This window comes from Meleagris gallopavo, chromosome 25, assembly GCF_905368555.1.
Source record: "Meleagris gallopavo chromosome 25, MGAL_WU_HG_1.1, whole genome shotgun sequence".
NCBI lineage: Eukaryota > Metazoa > Chordata > Aves > Galliformes > Phasianidae > Meleagris > Meleagris gallopavo.
The window spans coordinates 502,728-517,380 of NC_139428.1; the positions used below are offsets into that span (position 1 = coordinate 502,728).

The window sequence follows — 14,653 nt, forward strand, 5'->3', positions numbered from 1 at the left end:
AGAGTCAGTACAGATAGAAAGCACCAAGAGTAAGAAGTTAACATTTCAAATTCAACACATGCATATGATTTTTTGCCATTTAACTAAAATAAACCTGAACACTTTCCCCTTAAAAGTTCAAAATATGGGACAGTCTCTGATCCAAGAACAAAATTCTTGGCAGATAAACTTCAACACAACTAATTCAAAACATCTCTTCATTTATTTCAAAATTGATGTTTTTGGGCTTTGGCTCGTGAAGTATTTAAAAATTACTTTTTTTCTCCACCAATGTTGTTCTCTAATGTCTTTGTTCAGTCTTAAAGCAAACCATCCCAGAGCAGAAAATGCATCAGAAAGTTTTAATTCCAAGTCTAACTGCTATCTAAAATTTTTAAGGAGATAGATGTAAGGGTACAAGCATTCACACATGGCAATCCTTTTATACCTATGGGTATCTTTCTAACTCTAGCACAAAACAATGTGGTTTTAAAGGTTTTATTATTGTTATTGTGTAATAACAGATGTTTGTTGTTTTTTTCTTTTAAAACATTTTAAAAGCTGTGTCATCCAAACTGGCCAGCAATTTTGAGCAGAGGAATTGCATGTTTCTGTGTTCAATTCCAACTCAATTAAGTAAATAATCAGGCTACCTGATGTTCCCCAAGCACTGTCTCTCCACTGATCTCCCAGAAATATCCCTTTTGGTCCATCTTTGCTGGAATCATCAGATTCCCAAAACTTTTTACCCGGCAACAGCTGCTGCAATTAAAAAAAAAACAAAACAAAGCATGATTAAAATAAGTATAAAATGCAAACATAAACCATAAGCGCCTCCCTTCTAAACATGAGTCAATCATTAAACACAAACTGATACATGCTTATAATCAAAATATTTATATACTCCTAGGGTGTAAGCCATACAGCAACGGAGACGATAACTCAATCTCAGCAATCCTCTTACATTCTTAAATGCTTTACAGACACTGCACACGCAAGCACACGCATACGATTCACATCTCTACACAAGAGCAACTGGCAAGAAAAACGTTAGCAGGAACACTGCTGTGATTGATGAGAACACTGTCATGATGAGAACACTGTCACGACTTCCACCTGAGCTGTGAAGATACCTCCAAAACCACCCAGCATTTCCAGCAGGAGTTCTTGCCTACCCAGGTTCTGGTGCTGGCAGGGACAGAATATAGGAAGAGGTGCCAAGAGCGCTCACTCCTCACTTATTTAATGACTGCTAAGGGCTCTCAGTGCTATGAAGGTTATTGGTAAACAATAATAAGAGCGAACAGTTCTGGGCCAGCGCACCTGCCACGCATGTGTTGTTCCTGCAAGATGAGAGGAGAAAGGCAATGCACTGAGGAGAGGACAAGTCACCATTGGCTCGGGTGAATTCAAGGAAGATTGTACAGAAGCTCAGAAGACGGCAAAAAGAACAACGTGCACTATTTAGGGGATGCATTTTAAAACACTGTGTGGCATCCAAATACAGCAAAGGGAATTTCAAGCACTCCTTAAGTGCCTTGGATGTCAAGCATACAATCTTCAAATTAAATCCACAGGCTGAATGAGATGTATGTAATTGGGACAGCAAACAACAGCACATTCACAGCAAATTAAAAAACAAAAACAAATGAGCCTTGTCTGATGAAGTTGGAATAAAACTCAAGGAACTGGAAGATTAGCAAGTACTCATATCTGTACAGAATTACCATAGCACAAACAAGAGTATTAGATTAGTCAAATATCATATATATATATATATGTTAGGGTTGGTAGCTCTATACTCCACCAGCTTGTGGTTACAGCCTAACAGACTGTGGGGTGAAGGCAACAGACTGTGGGGTGAAGGCAAAGCAACAAACAGCAAACAACTTCAGAGCTCACAACTTCCAGAGCCCTCTGGTTTAAGGCAGGCAATGAGAAGCAGAGCTCACTCTTTACTTTTCACTTCAGGAAGAACTGCCTACCCAGCCAGCATCACAAAGCAGCTCTGTAGGCATGAGCTTAACTCTGACGTCCCGGATTGAGATAACTAGAAAACACCATACTTAAGATAGGTATTATAATGCAAACAACACTCATTCTAAGCGGCAAACGAAAAGCAGAACTCCTTCCAAATTCTCAGAAAGTCCCACTGCAAACTAGAGTGCAATTCCTCCCGGTTACTGAATGAACACTCAATGCTGCTGTTGCCTAAAAGTGATTTTGCTCTTGCGCTGATATCAGCTGAGATTAAAATCAACACGTGACAAACAAGCACAGGAAAAAATAAAGTGAGATGTGTTAGGGAGAAGCCTGTGCAGACACCAGATGGAGGACAGAGGTGTGCACAGGCGTAGAGCTCAGCACAGCAGCACTACTGCTCCAAGCCCAGTCCCCAGCTGCAGGGTTTTGGGCACACTGCCACACACCTGTAGGGTCTGTACAAGCTCCCAAAGACAATAAACCAATGCATCCCCACTCACACAGCCTACATCACCGATCACTAAAACCCAGGAGGTCACCCTCAGATCACAGAATCACCAAGTGTGGAAATGACCCCCAAGGTCATCCAGTCCAACCACCCACCACCACCATTTCCCCACTGAACAGACGTTCACATGGACATGAACACAGTGCCTGCAAGTCTCCCTTTAGCACTAAGTTCCAGAAAGTTCTGATCCTCAAACACCAAACTTCCACTGCTCCCAGCTCCTCGATCACAGCACACCACCCACATCCCAGAACTCCCTGTGCTGCCGTCTGCCCAAGCAAGACCATTGAATTGCTCATTTTCTCTACAAGGTATCCCATTCTACTTCTAATCTTTTTCAGCAGTGAGTCATCAGCACCCAAATCTCTCAAAAAGAGGAAGGAAAAAAAAAGAAGTAAGAAAGCTTTGTAATCTAAGTGCTAAGCTTCCTCCAGATTTTATTGTCTTCTTTTTACCAAGAAGACCCAGCTCGTTATTTTAACTCTCAACCCACGAAGCACTAGCAGCATTTTTCCTGGCTGCTCCTTCCTTGCAATCGGAGGCAGAAACACCACAAGATCAGCAGGTCTCTTGCTTTTTAGATACCTATTGGTGACTTTAGATTTGCTATTAGTGACAGCATCAGCTGCTCATGAGCCCCCCAAGTGATCAATGAAAGCAGTGCAGTTGCACCACACTCCCCTTTCTGCGGAGTTCAAACACAAGACATCTGCAAGGACAAGTGACGTCCATCAGCAGCTCATTCCCAAACACATCAGTTCCCCCATCACAAAACCCAGCTCCTCCAATCCTGCAGCCAGCACCCACCAATACCTGCTCTCCCTCCACCATTTCAGAAAGTTTAGAAGAAAGCAATAGAAACCCATTAAACAAAACTTCTCACGTCATATGAAGAAAGGTTGAGGGAACTGGGCTGGTTCAGCTTGGAGAAGAGAAGGCTGTAGGGAGACCTCATGGTGGCCTTCAGTGCTTGGAGGGAGCGGATAAACAGGAGGGGGAACGGCTGTTTGTGAGGGTGGGTGGTGACAGGACAAGGGGAACGGCTTTAAACTGAGACAGGGGAGGTTTGGGTTGGATCTGAGGAGGAAGTTTTTCACCCAGAGGGTGGTGAGGCACTGAAACAGGTTGCCCAGGGAGGCTGTGGATGCCCCATCCCTGCAGGCATTCAAGGCCAGGCTGGATGTGGCTCTGGGCAGCCTGGGCTGCTGGTTGGTGACCTGCACACAGCAGGGGTTGGGACTGGATGAGCGCTGTGGGCCTTTGCAACCCAGGCCATTCAGTGATTCTGTGCCCTTCAATTTTATCTCACAGTGTGTAAAGGGACACAGAGTGTGCAGTGGGCAAAGCCCAAATGAAAAGATGAGAAGGAGCACAGACTTGCAGAAAGAAGACAGGAAAAGCTGAGCAGCATTAGAGCATTTTTTAGCCAAGGAAAGAACATCATCTGGTTTATGGGAAAACCCAACTCCTGCCATATGTTCCTGAGTTTCCAAAAAGTAAATACATTTTTCTCGTATGCTCAAGAAAGCAACAGTAAACTCTATACTTAGAAAATTTATTTCTACTCAAAGATAAAAGGCAACTTTAACAAAAAAAAAAAAGATCACATGTAAGAGGAAATCCACACCTCTAGATCAGCACAGAAGGGCAATGGGGAACCCCGAACTGCCTGGTCAGTACACAGCAATCTGTGATGTAATTTAATGTAACATTTAGTATTAATACAACCCTAAAACCTGAAGCACACCTAATTAAAGGTTCAGTAGGAGAAGTCTGCTGCAGGTAGCCAAGTTCAGCTCTGCGCCTGGCTTTAATGCTTTGAGGCCTGTATTCCCTGACAGCAGAAAACAACAGCAATGAGATGTTTTTTATCTCACAAAAACTCAAAACACTTTCTCACAAAGCACTCTGAAATCTGAATTACATCCAAATCACACACTGAACCTGTGGAAAGGGATATTCCTGTGAGCCACTGTGCTCACATGTGAACTTCACACACAGCACTACAAACTGCACACAGTCAATTAAGCAAGAAAAAAGAACCACCTTCCTATGCATCTGTGTTACTGAAGCACAGCAACAAGCTGTTATGAAGTGTCAGGCACAGAGCAAGCTTTTATTTATATGCCGATTGCTCGTTTAATAAACATTTCTATTTTCTTGAAAACAAGCTGATTCACTACCACAAAAGACAGCAGGACTCTGTCCTTTGGCTCGAGGATGACTTCAGAGTAATTTAATCCTCTATTGTTTCACATACCATCCATCCCTTTCTTCATTTTACCCCTTAACAATGTGATCCTGAAGAACTGTACCCGAACAGCTTATAGTTTTGCTGTGAATCGCAAATAAGGGTTAGAGAATACTTGCTACCTCACACACACTGCACAACAAGAGCATTTCTGTTCCCTGCAGTTTAATCTTTTCCCCCAGAACACAAAATTTCAGACTGAAAGCTCTCACATTAGTAGAAAAAGAATATTCAAGTTTAACTTCCAAATGGATTCTGTGTGTGTTTACAGCTGGGAAGGGCAAGAAGCAACCAAAAGACAGCTGCAACAGATGTAAAGGGGGTCCTCGCCCTGTCAGTACTGCTCCATCCCAGTGAGAGGTTTAGCAGTTATCTTGCACTGAAGTACAGAACAGCCCACCAAGATGATGAATTTTTCCTTAGGGAAAGTTGCTATTTGTGATGCAAAAGTTATTCAAGCAAAAATAATCCAAGTTCTTCAGGGTGAAAATTAAAAAAAAAAAAAAAAAAAAAAAAGCAGAGGTTAGGAGACTAGGTCATTTGTTCTGTTTTATTTATTAAAATTGACCTTATCTAGTACGAAAATAATCCCCCTAAGTCCTCTTACAGAGGACTTAGAGAGTTAGGCCAATATTCAATTTAGCAGAGGGGAGCAGGGATGACATACACATCAACAAAAGCAATGCTACATCAACAAGTACTGAGCCTGTGTGTATGGGCCCCCCGAGATGGGATTATGAATTAGACAAATTAAGTAAACTGATCCCCTTCAGACAATGCAAATATTAAGATAAAAGAAGCCATCTGTGCCCCACCACAGCAGTTGGAGAACTGTTTCTCTGCAGTAACAGGTATGGACAGGCAGAGCACGTATTCACAGGTCCCATTTGGGCAGCACTGCAAATTTACAAACGCTAAGATGTTATCTACCCTCAGAAATGCTGCCTCCAAAAAGCAAACCATGTCAAGACTGAGTGCACAAGCAGCAGCCCGAGCTGGATCCTCTGACAAGCTCCCTGCTGCCAGGATAGCTCGTTACCCCACCCTGAACCGTGGGCAGCTTTGTGCCTTGCTAGCAGGGCTCTGGCAGAAAAAGAGCCAGCACATAAAGAGGAGGCAGGATAACATTACTGGGAACAGTGTGGAAGATTAAAACAACAACCCCTCCATCTTGCCATACAGACGAGCTGTGAAATGCATGGCAGTGAACCCACAGCCATGAGCTGCCTCTCTGCAGTGCAGATCCAGCTACTCCTGGTGGGATGCTGCTCAGCCCCTGCTTCAAGCACCCCCAGCTGCTCGGGCACTGCACACCCACAGTCCTCCCACTTCCAATGCTGCTAGCATCAGATGACTAAAAAAACTGTACTGAAAAATTATTCACATCTTTCAGTAGTCCACAGTCCAGCAGCCAATTAATCATTAATTTATGAGAAGAAAGCAAAGACATCATTTGTGATGAAAACAGTGTCACGTGGTGCTGTTTCTTTTTGGGTTTAGAGCAGATAGAAGAATGCTGAAGCCCACTGTGACAACCACTCCAGTGATGACATGATCAGGCACATGGAGATCCATGTGTCGCTCCAGCCTTAGCTGTGTAGATCTGCTGCAATGAGCCATGGGGCTTGTAGGAACTTGGCTGATGTAAGAACCAGCCTAGAGTGCAGCACCGAAACCTGGGTGGACTGTAGCCCAGAGCACAGTAATCGAATGCCTGTGATAAACATGGCAAATATTTCTTACCAGCCTCTCTTTTTAGGAGCAGGGGGAAAATTAGCTTACTCAGAAACTTTCTTCTGAGTTTGTGGTCCAACTCCTGCATTTCTGAAGTTAAGACCCACAGCTACTCAATGGCTTTGTTCCCATGAGCCGTGCTCTGTAGGAGCAGTTCCAGCTGCTCACCCAGCTGCTCTCTTGCTCCAGCTGCAGCCTTACTTCACAGCATCACCTACTTATCAAATGGAGCACATTCAGTTCAAAATACACATGCTGATGGAGACAGATACCACCCCTTGGTCTCTCTGCACCATCCACTACACAAAAAAAGATGCTGTACAAATATGCAATATTGCTAAGCTCCAGATAAGAGGCATAGAAGTGAAGAAAAGCAGGCACCCACCTCCTCTGTCTTGAGGGCCTGAGAAGAAAAAGAACTTGCACAGCTCACATTAAGCTTCAGATAAGCATCAGTGCTGTGTGATCAAAGATTTCAGAAGACAGCATGAGAGGCACGGACACGCATTCTGGTCTCTGTGCTGAAGCAGCAAAACCAACCAGCTCTATAGGGGCAATTTTTGAACAGACCTTCATACTGCTTCTTGCTTCACTAACTTCTGTATGCTCTCTCTACTACATTCTCTTCTGCAGATGCTGTACAGGAGTTTAACACAGTTAAACGGAGGAAGGTGCAACTCTAAAGACAGAGACAGCCACAATACAGATGAAAGCTGTGGGTTTTTAAACCACTCTTAATTTCCGCAGATTACACTATCTGTTCATCACAAATCAGAAGTTATCTAGCCTGCTGTTAAAATCCAGATAAATTATTTTACTGCGCCCTTTTAAAAAGCTCTGATGTCTAAGGAGACACGAGCTCCTCAAACCACTAAAATTGTGGTGATATTGCTTACCAAGAAGCAAGGAAACAGGAAGATAAAAGACAGACTAAATGCTTTGTTTTCCCAAATGTATAAACAAACACTTCTCATCTTTCTCCTCCAGGGTTTTCAATATCATACTTTGGATCTGATATTACCAGCTCTTTCTGCAGCTAAGAATCAGAAGCATGGATCTCAGTTTACACAGCTCTTGAAATTGGCCAGGTGGACATATGTTGAAATTCCTCAAGAAATAGAGAGAAAATTCAATGGATGAAGACAGGAAACCACAGTGACTGACAGACAAAAACCTAGGGGAAATAAGGAATTGTGACTTAGGTTAGACAAAAAGAAGGTGAAATGCCATCTCCCCCGGAAGAAACATGCCTGCTCCTGTGTATGGAAAAGCCCAATGACAGAAGGATGCTGTCTCAAAGTTCCAGTGCTATTGCCACAAGAAAGGAAAGGGGAAAAAAAGAAAAAGAAAAAAAGTGAGTCATCATTTAGAAGGCTGAGCAAAGAAAATCTCACATCCAGAAGATAAAAAAGAAACACTGACTTCACTTCTCTCAACGAATCACTGAATAAATCAAGAGATGGTAAAAATCAGCAGAGTTAAGAACCCCTTCAGGCATTCAAATTGACATGACCTAATGCCACACTAAGCACAGAACAATTTTACTCTTACTCTGACCAGGCATACAGAGAACCTGTGCACTCTGTATCTGAAAATGAACATCCTGCCCAAGTAATATTTACAGAAATACACACCCATCATCCCTTCGGCATGTTACATATGGAGGTACATCAGCTGTTTTTCAGCAGCTTTAGATGGATTTATAATGGCATGTTTTCTCCTTTCTGAATTATTTTCTTCTACTCTTAGTCAATAGCATCAATGTAGATTCAAAAACACAGAGGTTTTCCTTTCACATACTGTCAGATTGAACTGCAATTCAGCATTATCACCATCCAGAGAAGAACGAACAGAGAGCAGAGAAGCTTGGCTTCTGAATTCCAGGAATTCAGGGGTCTTCCACCTGATAGACAGCACTACACAACATTCCTGCCTTTCTGTTTTTTCCCCACCAACCATTTCTGGATTCCAGAGGTTGTTTTTTAATCTAGTTCGTAAACTAGGTTACAGAAATAAGAATCACTGGAGAGGGGGAAAATAAACCAATGTGAACTTCACAAACTGGAATGCAGAAAAGAAGCCTCTCCAAAACAAAAGACCTACGTTACACTAGAGACAGACCCTCCATGCCTTAATATCCTCCTGCAAGACAAGATTTTCTCGTCTCTGCTCTTCCATAAGCCAGAAGGCTTGGCTATAAAGGAAAAGAAGCATTTACATCCCAACTTTCAGGAACGTGTAACAGCCATCTAGAAGTAACTTGCTCTTCTTCCAAGTTAGCGTAAGTAGGCAAGTTCTCTATTCAAAGAAAAAGACATCTTCCCCAACTCTACTGCCTGCTTACTGCACAATGAGATTAAGGAAATTCATGCTACGAAACTGGAAACAGAGCATCCAGTATCTGACAGCTCCTCCTCAGTCCTTTTATCTGTCCAAAGCACTGACCACTTCTGAAACCCCTGATTACGCTACCCAGCTATTCAAACATCAAACACAGCCCTACGCTTTATGACAAGAGCTTGTAGGTGGCCAGGAGCACAAACTGGGCAGCAGACAATGACTGACAGCCAAACCCCACAATACTGTGGGGCCTGAGATCATAGGATCCCAAAATAAACATGCTACAAGTATTGTAACACTTGTCATAAGACAGATTTCTAACTGTTCTTTTACAACCATCATTTTGCTGTTTGATGATACAACAGGTGGAGGGCTTAGCTGTTCCTCCTACTAAGACACATCCAGCCTGACAGGTTTTTGTTTTGTTAAAGCACACACACACAAGCTTCACAGCCATAATGGAGAGCTTTCAAGTTCAGAATCATACCAGCAGCCTCAAAAGCCTCCTATACATTTACCTCCTCCCCCCAAAATACAGATTTTCTTCTGTAGGCCTTTTACTTACCTCTCCCATAGCCCGTCCTTCCAGAGCAAGCGCTTGAAAATCATGGTTCAGCTCATCCATAGAACGCACCTATTTACAGATGGGTGAGAAAAGCACATGAGGAAATGCTTGGGTTTGTTTTTTTTTTTTTTTTAAATTATTACAGTCTACAGCATTTTTTCCTGACACAAACTGTGAGCTATAGCCTATATTGCAGCACACAACAAGGGTACTGAGCACAGAGAGATGACTTACCTTTAAGATTCCCAGAAGACAGAACTCTTAGCATTAGATTTATATATGCACCAACTATTTTAAGACATAAAGTCTAACATAACTACCTTTGCCAAGTTTATTTTAAAGATCAATCTTTCACATTGAGGTGCATCATTTTGGGAAAAGCAGTTAATGCATAAGAAAACAAATCAGGAGCATTTCCTCTCAAGCAACACCCAGTTAAGACTTATAAAAGCAGCAGACTTATGTTCAACCTACAACAATACAAAAAACAGTGCTAGAAACAAAAAGCAAATTAAACGAAATAGAACTGTATAAAACAGGAGGCAGAGGATGAAGAAAGGAGAGCAAGCAGAGTCTTGACATCACCTGTCAGTTATTATACCGTAATCAGAGCTTCAAGCTGTATCCCAGGGCTACAGAAGGCATAAACTCCTCATGGGGTCTCCTCTTTCCCAAGGGGTCAGCAGTGTGTGTGGCAGCCCCACAGCACCCAGGACTTGCAAGCTGAGGCAAGGTGGGCAGGGCACAGGTGAGAGCAAAGGGCTCCTTCCCCACCTCTGCAGGCACAGCGCTGCTGGGCACGCCGGCCTCCTGCCCACTGCAAGGCCTGCAGCCACACTACAGCACTTATGTAATTTTTCTGCTGCTGCTCTGGATCGTGATTAGATAAAAACGGCTTCAATTAGAAAGCAGAAAGCAGCAGTTTAGAACTGTTAGCTCAATCAATCAGCAACTGAAAATACAATTTTGTTTGTTGGTTGTTTTTTTTTTTGGTTTTGTTCTTTTTTTCCTGATTTGCATCCCCAAATCTCATCCACCCCAACTTCTGCAGACGTAGCCACTGAGCATATATGCAGAAGCAAGAGATAAAAACAATACCAGGGACTTGAGGATGAAGCACAGAAGTTCAGCCACAATTCAGGCTCATTTGCTGCCCTTCCCAGGTAACACACCTGAATCAGCCCTCATTACAACAGCCACAAGCACTTCGGATGGCACACAAGCAACACTACACACCTCCTACCATGTGTTTACCCAACCCTGCAACCCCACAGATCTGGTACAGGTTTCTGTTGGAGCAGTGGTAATAGTTTATACAACATTTATTTATGAGTAATCCACACACAGTCGCTGCAGCTCTTCTACAGGAGTTTTCAGGACGCTGCAAACACGCTGTTTAGCCATCTCACCACTTAAGACTTATAGGCACCTCTAGGTCAAAGGAATGAAGTCAGTTATAACATCTGATGGGTGACATAACATAAAGGGAAAAAAAAACTGGCTTAGACACTCACACACCATCAGTGCTGCAAGCAGTCACACCGTGCTCACTGATCTGAAGCCTGACTGTGGCTTCTGGTATTCCTACCACTATTTCCAGCCCAATGGAGTCAAGACTTTGCTATGAGTATGCTTTGTTTCTATTTTAAGACAAGACTGAGTAGATCTCATCCAAGAATATCAGACACAAGGAAAGCAAAGTCCTCTCCGGTGCGGATTCTGCTACTATTCTGTGACAGTGCTGCTTTGCAAAAGATTAACAGCATGTTGTTAAATTGTACATTTCTGTAACTGGCAAATCCTCAACGCCCAGTCATGCAGAATCCGACTTTATTATCATCTCCTAGTTCAAAAGTATTTTCAGTCCTGCTTCAGCATTGCCACCTCTTACTGTGACCCTCACACAGCTACAAATCCATCCAGAAACAACAGGACTCCACCTTCCAGAAACCACAGCACCAGTGAGTGACCACAGCTTTGCTTTACTGCCAACTCCATCACCGATCCACCAGCTAACGCATCTCGGCTGCCTCACGTAAGAACTGCAGAGCAGTTCCAGCTGAACTCATGGGAAATGTGACAACCCCCCGACACGCCATGCCACCATCGCCGAAGTCTGTTACCAGTGAGATATGTGAGGAGGAGAGAGGCTAAACAAAGGTTCAGGAGGTGATGCTCGTTACTCTCAGTGCTAAAGCAATGACCCGGCAAACCACAAATGCAGCCACAGTGGCAACCAGCTCCAGGACTTGCAGCACAGTGGAAAGTGCTAATGCAGAAACACAGGCTGCTTCATGATGCTCCCTCCCAGCTTCACCAAAACAAACTCCCACAGGTGGATGTTGTGCTATGGGAACCTAAAAACAAAGCTGCAACAAAGATACCATCATTACATTCCTAGCAGAAATCAGAACTTTAAGAGATGTGTCTATTTTGCTCTCACCACCTCCCAGCCCCAGCAGCTTCAGTAGCACAAACATCCCCAGTGAGAACTCCTGGCAGAACATGCAGTTAATTGCTGAGCCATAATTCCATTTCTTCTCTCAGTGCCTCTACTCTCCTTTACGATGCTCTGGAACATTACAAGGTCCCCTATACTCCATCACAAACATAATTTGTTTAAGAAGAATGCTAGAATCTGTGTATTTCATTTAGATCACATCAGATGCAAGAACATTTTTAGACATTTCTTGTTCAAGTATTTTCCTTGAGTAGAAAAATGGTATCATGCAGTGAAAGCAATCCCAGCAGCACACATGTGACTTCCATCCATGTATGCAGCCACACTCTCACCCAGGCCTGAGTTCTCAGTAGAGAAGCCAGAGCTGCTGTACCTATTAACACCACCAACATCTCCAGCATGCTCACCAGCATGCTCAAAGCCTTCAAAGCAAATTCATCATCTCTCACCAAACTCACAATAATACAGCAATCCTGATGATTATGGATTAAAATCTTTTCTAAATCAGTTCCCTATGCCCTTGGTACTGGATGCCCAAGCTATATACAGCCAGTATGAGATCCCCTTCTCGGCCACATCATTCCTTTGCCTTCACTGAGCATCTTACTGACTTGTCTGTAATATAAACTTGCTTATTATTCCATTTCCTGAGGCTAAAACCAAATATCCTCTTCTCATTTTTCCACTTTCTAACATCAAGTAGCAACACCTCTTCATTTTCTTACCTGAGGTGAACATGACATCAGAGGGTTCCTTTATTTCCATTCAAACAAGGATAGATACCTTCTCAAACAGCAGAACTTCCAACCAAAGCCGTGACTGCTTGCACCTTTGTGTTCCAAAAGACAGGCTACACCCTGAAGCGGTAAATGTGATATAAATGGCCTCATGCCTCACTGGGATCTACTCCTGTTAGCTCTTGCTGCCCTACGCCAAGCACAGACATGGAGGGCAGCACTACGGCGGTGCAGGCACTGGAAACAAGGAGGTCCACCGAGAAAGAACTTATGCACAGGTCAGCATTAATGTATACAAGACTTGATTGTCATAAAATGTATTTCACTGCCCAATTCTGCTTTTGAAAGAAATCCAGAAGACAGCGCCAAGATAAAGCGGCTGCACAAGGAAGCAGCCCCTGCTATCACTACATGGCACGATAAGCCAGTTCCTTGGAAGAAGAGGCGATCTTGAGAAACACCAGGAATCACAGCAAGAGAAGTCAGCTGTCTGTAATCACAACTGCCTCAGAAGCCAGCCAACAAAACAGGCTTCTTGAAAAGCCCTCAGCTGCAGCCCTCAGCCTCTTCCAGGCACTCCAACCCGCAGAGCACAACAGGGCACTTCACCACTTGCACAGAACGGACCTCACGACCCTCTTGTGAGAGGGCTCAGGGCTCACTCTCTGGCAACGCAGAAAACCAGCAAGCCTTCTTTTGAAGCCTGCTTAACAACACGAAGGCCTTCGAGCTGTCTTTCAGACATGCTGTTTCTGAATGAGTTACCAAGCAATCCCACTGCACAGGAGTGTGCCTCACCTTCACGCCATGCTGCGTAGCGCTCGGGGATCATGTAAATCTCACCAAACTTAATGAGTATCTCATTCAAGTCAAGTCATTTCTATGCACATTAATATAAGAATGTGTGTCACTGGAGCACTCTGCAGCTCAGAGCCACTCTGCTGGTGCATGTTTTAGTGCTGTGTCTGCCTGCAAGCTGTGCCCATGGGCTGCAGCAAAGCCCAGGGCTGCTCTGTTCTGCTCTCTCTGAAGCCCTTTAACCAATTTTCACCTTTGCTCTGAAAAACACACAATAAAGAGACAGCTGTATTACTCACTACTCACCCTAGATCAGACCTCCAATTCTCATTTGCAGCTTCATGAATTAAAAACAAACAACAACAACAACAACAAAAACCAACATCACCAGGGTTACTCTGAAGCCAAGAGGAATTCAAGCCCTTTTGAGTTTCAATAGCTCTGATCCCCGCTGCCTGCTTTAGAGAGGACAAGACAAAACAGAACACTTCTACTCCTACCTACTGTGGATTTCAACACACAAACCAATTTATCTCTGGGTCAGTGGTCACTTCCCAAACTCAGCCTCCCACGCAGCAGTAGAGCTTGTTGGCAACTGTGCATCAGACACATCACTGCAGATTTCCAGCCCCTCAAACAGCAGGCAGCTGATCCATGTTAGGTAGTCAATGCATGCAGGACAACCACTTCTTTTTCTCTAAATTAGATTAAGTTTTGCAGCGATGAAGCCCTGTAAATGACAGCAACTCAGAAGCAAACATTTCCCCAGCCTCAAAGCTACAGACACTTGTCCTGCCACACCTGGAGTGCTTCTCAGCTGCATCAATGTGGCAGAGATTGAGGCAGCAGCATTCCAAGAGCTAGAGGCAATTTGTGCCACACTACAAACCCAAACAAAGCCCTCTGAAGCCCTCAGAAACAAGCTGTTAAAGGTACAGCTTCTTATAAAAAGAAAAAAAAAAAAGCAGTGCTAAAAAAACTAGAACCCCAGAAACAGAGGGAAAGCTGGGGAAGCCTCAGCTGCACACCAACAGACCCACAGAAAGACAGCCATAAACACACCTGAAACCCAAGCAACCGATGGGGCACGCTGCACTGCTGGCTCTCAGAACTCCTGTTAAATTTAACCCAGCACACAACCAGGCCCACAGGGCTAAATGGCACTTGTCAAAAGGAATTCTGCAGTCAGTTAAATTAACAGGAAGCGCCGCCACGAACTGTCCTTACGGTTACTACCCAGGGATTTGAAGGGCCTACCAAATTAACAGGAGAGCAACAGCATATTTACCTTTAGGAT

General features: G+C 43.8%; 1 protein-coding gene across 8 annotated transcripts in view; it reads right to left on the minus strand.

Annotated features, from left to right (window-relative positions):
• Positions 1-14,653, minus strand: part of PUM1 (pumilio RNA binding family member 1) — a 67,855-nt gene that overhangs the window by 41,712 nt on the left and 11,490 nt on the right. For 5 of the 8 annotated variants that reach the window (XM_085208547.1, XM_085208546.1, XM_085208545.1 and 2 more), the window contains exons 3-4: positions 9,361-9,429; positions 633-741 (exon numbers count right to left, since the gene is read on the minus strand). In XM_085208547.1, the coding sequence (XP_085064673.1) occupies positions 633-741; positions 9,361-9,429 (178 nt within the window). The remainder of the gene's footprint in view (positions 1-632; positions 742-9,360; positions 9,430-14,653) is intronic. The other 3 variants (XM_085208549.1, XM_085208543.1, XM_085208548.1) reach the window with 1 other exon arrangement.